The sequence below is a fragment of the Stylophora pistillata genome, chromosome 2 (assembly GCF_964205215.1).
Source record: "Stylophora pistillata chromosome 2, jaStyPist1.2, whole genome shotgun sequence".
NCBI lineage: Eukaryota > Metazoa > Cnidaria > Anthozoa > Scleractinia > Pocilloporidae > Stylophora > Stylophora pistillata.
The window spans coordinates 47737922-47746209 of NC_142520.1; the positions used below are offsets into that span (position 1 = coordinate 47737922).

Here is an 8288-nt window from a genome sequence, read left to right on the forward strand (position 1 = left end):
AGTATTAAAAAGAACTAGAGGTTGTACAAAAACACTAGAAGGAAGTGTGGCAGAATATTTGTCTCACGTGCAAAACAGAAAACCAGCTGCATCCCACATATATATGAGTACCCTATTCCACAAGAGAAGGATGATTCAAGAATATATTGTCTAACTGACATTCAACCAATAATGCTAACAAATAATACTATTAACAATTATAATAATGATAACAGTAGTAACATAATAGTGATTTAAAGGGGCTTGCTCGAAAGCCCCCCATGGCTTCCCAATCCTCCGGGCTCCAACAATAATAGCCTAGGCATCTTTCAATTTCATTTTTGAGACTTGTTTCATACGAAAAGGCGTTCCGCTTTTTAGAATGTTCCGTCATTATGCGTCTTAAGATGCTCTGCAATTCCCCCAAATCCACCAGACCTGAGTTCCATCATTCAGTTGAATAACTTTGCAGCTCGCTTAGCAAATTCAGCGGCTCTTTTTGGCTAATGTCGCTTATTCAAACAGTAAAATATGCCCTCTTCGAATGAAAAAAAGCATTATCAAAGCTTCCCTGATGTGCAAATCACATCTATTGAGATATTTCTGCGAGGAAAAGTTTTGATTTAAATTATGTAACGGATCTACATAATTTGCCGACTTAAACGGTAAAATGCTCTCACTTAAAAGAAAAAAATATTCCATAAAGTTTCATGATGCGCCGATCAAACCACTAAGTAATTTCTGCGAGGGAAACTCTTGTTTTTAAAATCGCCCGCAATTCTAAAATGGTAGTGAGATGCTCGTCTTCTGCTGTCTTCTGTACCGTCATGGCAAGAACCGAAAACATAATGTGCTAGTGGCTATAAGCTAGAAATTTCAAAAGAAGAGAACTCAACTGTGTATCGAGTGCGAATGTCGAACTACCAAGGTACTCGGCCTAAAAGGAAAAGTAAGTAGCACCGGGTAACATCGGGTCAAAATTGGGTCAAGTCGTGGACTTCTATTGTTACACCTACTCACTCACTCACTCACTCACTCATCTCGACAGTGTATTTATGTGGCTTCGCTTACTATTAGAGGAAGTAGCCACAAAAAAGAACACAAAGAATCCGTAAATCACAAAATGTGACACCCGCAAAATTTATAAGCACTCGCAACCAGAAAAATGGCCATCCGACCAATTTTTAAAACTTTAATTTCTGTTTCAAATTAAAAACAGAACAGTCCATTGAAGAAAAACAAAAATGACAATCTAACTTCTTCGAGTTCAAAAAAACTTGTTACACTTTTGGTACAAATGGTGTCTTTAGCGCATCGTTGAACAACAGGTCGTTCAACACCGGGATTCACCTAAAACAATTCCTATCTATTGAGCGCCGGAGTTTTCTTTTTTATTTATCTAAAATTCGTCTTCTTCTTCTTCTTCTTCTTCCATAATGTCGTGAAGAGGACTAATTTGTACATAATTGTCATCCCAAGTCTGACACATGTAATGTTTCCGGAACTCCCGACTTGGTGTGCTCGTACCTTGTTGACGTTGTGGCTTCTTGAATATCTTACACAGGCTGGGTAAAGTGTTTGTAATACTCTCGGGTAAACTTGGCTGCCAGAAAAATACGGTATCTGTTAAACGCCAACATTTAGAGACCGGCAAAAGTTTGTATTCTCTTAGGACCGGTTACTTTTTGTCGCCTAAGGAGAGGGGAGAGGGGGAATTTGGTTATGTCGCAATAAAATCCTCCTGCTATTCCCCTACTAAGGCTATTCAATATTCTTATGATTCCTTTCCCCCTCATTGACACTCATTTTTCTATAGTTCCTCCTTTATACTCCATTAGCGGTGATTGGTCGATTGTTACCCCCCTCCGTGTGACCCCCACTTAAATCCTCTGACTCTCCCCTCCCCCCTCCGGATGATAGACAGTGACTGGTACCTCAGTGCTTTACTGATAATCGCTTCAATCTGCTGCGAAAATATATATATCTTATTAACCAAGCGCGAGGGCCGAAATGGGAGAATATCGGCCCGAGGTCTTGAGAGTACGGACAGAGCGCAGCGAGGTCCGTACAAAAAAGACCGAGGACCGATATTCTTCCAGTACGGTCCCGAGCAAGCTTGGTTAATAAGCGATTTATTATGCGACTGAAGTTCAAAGGGACACAAATGCGGTATCATTCGGGACCATTCGGGACAGTGCCCGGTCCAATACTTAAAGAATATTGGACCGGCAATAGAGCATTTTGATTGGTTGATTTTAGTTATTGGCCCTCTGACTGCCCGAGTCGTGTAATAAGCTTGGATATTAAACCACAGACATTATCTGTATTGTGAAATGAGATTTCTGACTTTTTGTTGGATACTATAGCTTCATAGCAATGTAATTTCATTGTAATTGTTATGTCTCGACCTTGAGGTCGAATAGCTTTGACCGCGCAACTGCTTGCTATAAATTCGATACGGGCACCAATAAGATGTACTAAAACGAGGAATGGGGATAGGAAATGAGAAAGTAAAATGGGGAATTAATATTCTTAGATAAATTGTTTAGATGAAAATAAACAAATTTTACTATAAGAGAAAAATCGAGTTTCCAGATGGGACTCGATTTTTCTCTTTTATTAAAAATTGTTTATTTTCATCTTTACATGCTCACTTTGGGGGCTGGTTGGCTGCATGTGATGCTTTGATGCATGTGATGCTTTAATGTGACAGCGTGATGCTGTTAGTGAGCTTCTATGCGCTAGCTGATGTTTGGCTGTGTAGCCGCGTGATGCGGCTCCAGTCAATACCCACTAATTGACCCTTGCTCACCATAGAGTCCCCTGTAGCTCAGTGGTTAGAGCATCCGACTAGATCACAAATTGTTTAGAGTTCGGAATAGACTTTTCAGCGATGATTATCGATATCCACAATTGTTTTAAACGTTTTGTGGCAAAATAAAAGCAAAGGAAAATATTGATAATAATAACAGAAGGTTCTCGACTTGTTCCGATATTTTACTATCTGGAACTAAGCTAGCCTACATGTTGCCGAACCCTCCCCCCCCTCCAGGAGAAATGGAAGGGAGGGAACTACCCTTCCGTTTTTCTAGGGGGGGGGTGAGGGTACGGCTACACGTAAGCTAAAACTAAGCAAGTAACTAATAGTTTCAAAGATACCGTATTTTCTTGAACAGAAGCCGCGGCTTCTATATTTTTTTAAAAGGAAAATAGTGCGGCTTCTAATCAAAGGCGGCTTTTATCTTTTGAAAGCCATAGTTTTCATGTGTGAAGTGGTCAATTGTGTCTATCGTGACGTCTGTCCGAAATCTTTCGATACATGTGAGATAACTACAAGTGATCCTGACAAAATTCATTGTCTTGGAGAGGGCCAACCAACTGACGAAACTAAAGTGCTGTTGGGAGAGTCACATACACCTTTACCATAATGGCGGCGGCCGAGTGAAGACTAAAACTAGTGCATAGGGACGAGGCCACCCGGGCATGGATTTGTGCACTTGTGAGCGCTTGTCAAAAAGTTTCTGGCACAATTTGTTAATTTATTAATCCTAAAAGCTTTATTTTTCAAAGAATCGACAACTAGTATAGCTAAGGCTCAAGTTAATATGTACAATACCATGCCACTGCTGTGTTCCTTCATGGTCTACTAGGGGATATCGCGACGTAAACGGTTAACAAATATGCTACTTCAAGTTTTCCAAAGAAAAACTTGCGAGAAAGCAATGGCTTCATGCAATCCGACGAGAGGAAGGCCGAAGCTTCAAAGTATTGGACTCGACCATGGTCTGCTCGCACCATTTTAAAATGGAAGACTTGAAGAAAAGTATTGCGGGTAAAATATGCCTTCAAACCAATGCTGTACTTCGCCGCGCAAAAGGAAGCCTCCACCTCAAAGATTCACTAGTAAAGCGACTACTCATCAATCATCCAGGGCTTTATTCATGGTGTGCACACTCGGAAAGCAGCGTAAATGATAAATCGAATGAACAGCTAGAGAGTCAGATTACAACTGTAGAATCTAATGAAAAGAATGTCGAAAATGAGGCAAAGAGAAAAGATATCGAAACTCAGACCGATTTGATCGAGTCGAAGGATGCATGCATTCAGAGTGATCAGGGTGTTGTGGCGCTTGTGAAACAGTATGAAATGAGAATAGAAGAGCTCTGAAGAGAAATAGAAAGCATTTCAAAGAAGAATGAATGTTTAAAAAGTAGACTTTTTTCTATTGAAAGATTTCGCACCGACAATTCTGCTATGACCTGCCACACTTCGTTTCCCAACAACGCTGTTTTTATGGAAATCTACAATTATCTAGACCCCGGAACGTGTTGTATGATTGTTTAATCCCACTCTGGTAAACAGAGGCATCTTCTGAAGTGAGTAGCTCCACATACTAGATTCCTGAGGGAACTTGACGGGAACATGTCGTTTAGGGGTGGAGTGTGAACTTGTGTTGTTCGCCGAGCGTAGTTGTTTTCGTTTAGAATAAAGATGATAGGGATCAGGATCAATGATGTTTTATCTTTTCCGCTCTTGATGTATTAAAGGACCCTAAAGTATAAGAAATGAGGTAAACTTAAGTGTAAGTAATCACAACTGACAATTTTCTCAAGCAATCAAAACACCTCGAAGTACGCATCTTGGGCTCGAAACTAGCCTTTTCACTAGCTCTGCTTTTGTCTCTAAACCTTTCGCTGGGTCACCTCTACCCTTCAACCATAGTCTCAACTCCTCAGTCTTGAATTGTGAGAGATTTATATCTCCTAAGGAAGCTCCAGGAATGTCATTTTCGGTTAAAAAGCTCGAGGAATTGTGAGAGTTTGTATTCGTGTCGCCATGTGTTGCCCGGGTGGCCTCGCTTTCGTGAAATTATTCATAACAAGTCTCAGACCTCCATCGGATTTTCCGCCATTCTGGCAAAGGTGTACCAATGCCCACGTTAGATGACTACATTCAACACGAAAGTGAGATGTATAATATGGATAATGTAGAGGACTTGACAGATAAAGTCGCTGAAGAAGGTGAAATAGAAATCATCATGTCATAATGAAACAATTTTTCGTTTTTTATCTACTTTCTGATTGCGGCTTCTATTCAAGGGCAACCTCTATTTTTTCTCTTCACGCGATTTCTGCGGCTTCTATTCAAATGCGGCTTCTAATCAAGGGCAACTTCCATTCAAGAAAATGCGGTATTCAGAAGTTTGAAGGTAAGGGTTGGTTGCATCACACACAACCAATATTTGTACACATTTCCGCTCAGGCATCTGGTATCAAAATTTAACTTTAGCGCGAGTGGATACTAAAATTTAAGATAGTTTCCTGATCAAAACCAAAATATTACAATTTACGATATAATTTGTTTTGATTAGTATAAGTAATGCACCTGAACCGTAGATCAATCACTTCAGTTCTGTTTGTATTGGCCTCAGTAAAGAAGTTCCTCTTCACAAATATGTGATTAATATACGAACTGTTATCTGTCGAGGAGTTCGTCATACCAGTTCGTCATACCATGCTATAACTAGTCCCCGGGAGGTGATTATAAAACTAAATTTTTTAGAATCGGAGAGCGACATTTTTTATGGAAAAGACAATAACCCAAATAATTGGTTTTGGAAGATATTCAGAAGCAACTCTTACCAGGCCTGTAGAAGCTGCCTTTTGTTTCTTCTTTTTCCGTTTGACTTCAGTATCATTGTTTGACGGCTTTTTTGACTTGGCCCGTTTCCCGTTTGGATCAATAAGTGGGGCATTTGTCTGTGTCTTCCCAGTCTTTCTCTGACCAGCCGGACGGCCAGGTTGCCTCCCGCGTCTGCTACCTTCACCTGTCATCGATGACATTGAAGACGAGAATTTATTGAACGACTGAGTCATGGAACTTTTGAGGCTTTGAGCTTTTTTTTCAGCGGCTTTCCTATGGCTGGAAATCAAAGGTTAAAATAGAACACGAATTAGTTTAAATTTACTCTGAGAGTGCATCATATTTTCGTCTTTTTTGCATGGGTCTAAAACCTCAGGAACCAAAAAATTTAAAGCTGCAGTGTCCCTATTTCTTTCTCTCTAAAGAGCAATTTCATTAGTTGTCTTAAACCAAAGTAGTTACAACAGCCACTAAGAGTGAACAAAAGATCAAGAGGAGCTACTCCTGATCTTGTTTCTGATTGGCTCCTAGGAGCCAATAAGAAATCAAAGCGAAGGCATGCGCACAACCCACAACACCTCAACGCAAACGCAAAGTTACTGAATTGCGATGAAATGTTTGCAGTCGATTGGTTATGAATAGGACATGGATTTTCTTGACCACTGAATCACAGAACGAGAAATTGAGCCTTCGCATTATTGACTATACTCGACAGAAAATACCTCCATCATTGACATAACTGCTTTTCCATATAGAATCATATTTCTCGTTTAATGTTCAGCTGTTGCACAAACCATTCATTACGATCATCGACCTCGCATGGACCAAGCTACCGTGTATGCCTTCACAAGAGTGAACTGACATCATCTGCTCAGGCTTGGACCTGCGCAAGAAAAACCTAAAGAAACGCGCGTTTACAAATGGGAGAAAAGTTCGCAGATTTTCATTTGTGATCTTGAACAGTTTTATGTATGTTGAAAAACTAACTTACCTTGCTAATCTTAATCTTAAAAACCAACACATGCTCTCGCAAACCTTTCACATTTTTAAAGCGAAAATGTCTTCAAATTATTTGAAATCGATTCATCAAATCATCGTAGATTTTGTGACGCACGATTGGCATGACGTCACAAAGATAAGTACACGCGGAAATTAGATCACATGATAACCACATCCCTGCTCATTGGCTCGTTCCGTAACTTGTGCGGCTCGTGTCTTGTCGACGTCTAATTTCTTCAACATCCCAGGTTGCGCTGAAAAAACACCATTCCATTCGAAAATTGAGCGTTTCTTAAGCCAGTGACAAGCTTGGCGATTTTTTTTTTACACGATACCTTCACGAGGTCTAACGCAAACCGTGGTTTTTAGCAAGCAGTGGGCCTGTTGGATTCTCTACAAGAGGGTTGATTTAATCAAATAAATGTCCTTTCACTTTTAGCTTTCGGCCGTCTTGACGCTGTTCACAAAAATAAAAGTTTGGGTAAAAGATACGGCTCAATTGCAGATGGCTTTGAGCGCAGCTTTGCTGAACAACGGCTACAGTTTGTTTGAATAACCGGACGTTGGTAATCTCCTCAGCGAACCCACCGTTTCCCTTAGGGCTAGTCATTAAGTGTTGATTAAATTACAGGACTGCCAGTGATTTGAAAATGTAATGGAGCAAATTCTTTATTAGCCGTTGTGTTTATCTATCTGTAGTAATATTTCCCCCAAAAAGGCGTTTGACAACCCTTGACTAATTAAGACTTTAAATAAGGTTGAAAATATTCCGAGAAAATTTCATTAAGGGTGTTCCAAGTTCATTACCTTCCTACCACTTTCCGATTCTTCCTCCAGCCAACTTTCATTGTCAATTCTAACACTGTACTCCAAGTTTTTCCATCAAAGCAACTTTCTCCACGTATTCCTAGCTTAAATATCCTCCTGTGACGTGTTAGAAATACTTACATACACTTCACAGAGAGAAAGCCAACGACGACACATGGATAAAAAAAAACTGCTGCGAATCGAGAGATACAGAAAGGCAAAACTAATTCCCTCATTTTCCCCAATGATTTAAATATTCCCCTTGAAAAGCATTTGCTAATTTAATTTCACTAATCTGCAGCGGCAACGCTTAAGTAAAGCTTTCTTTCGAATCAAACGAATCTAATCACTTATAAATATTAATATTTACTTTCGTTTCAAACAGGTTTGATTGTTTGTGATCCCCCGGAAAACCCTTGTCAAGCTTCGTATTTACCGAAGTTAGCTGAAGTTGATCATCACTATTTCGTGAAGTGAAATAGTATTGATTAACTTGTTATTCATTTAAGGAAAAATTCTCCCAATTATTTCGTTTTTCAATCCTTTGACTCCCATGATCGCATTGATAATTTTCCCAACTGCCTGCTACACGATTCTTGTGCCCTTAGTTTAATGCATTTGGTATTGGATCAACTAAACTTCTCCTATATATTTTTCTTAATAGTCCTTTTAACAGTTGTGGGCTTGGTGGCCAAGCCTTTGAACAGGAGTGAGGCTAAGGGTGACCTTTTTATGATAGAGATGCTGCTGCTTTTCAAATGCAAATTACTTTGTTATCATGCTGACTAGATACAGGTCTCTATCACAACAAGGTCACCCTTAGCCTCACTCCTGTTCAAAGGCTTGGCCACCAAGCCCAC

The 8288-nt window shown here is 39.9% G+C and overlaps 1 protein-coding gene across 1 annotated transcript; it reads right to left on the reverse strand.

The window, feature by feature from the left end:
• Positions 1–1150: 1150 nt before the first annotated feature.
• LOC111344261 (uncharacterized) lies at positions 1151–7129 on the reverse strand. Its single transcript, XM_022951476.2, has 3 exons — positions 6614–7129; positions 5622–5901; positions 1151–1582 (listed from the first exon to the last, which is right to left on the reverse strand). Exons 1-3 carry the CDS (start codon positions 6643–6645, stop codon positions 1379–1381), a joined length of 516 nt encoding a protein of 171 aa, XP_022807211.2. The 5' UTR covers positions 6646–7129; the 3' UTR covers positions 1151–1378.
• Between the last annotated feature and the right edge of the window lie 1159 nt (positions 7130–8288).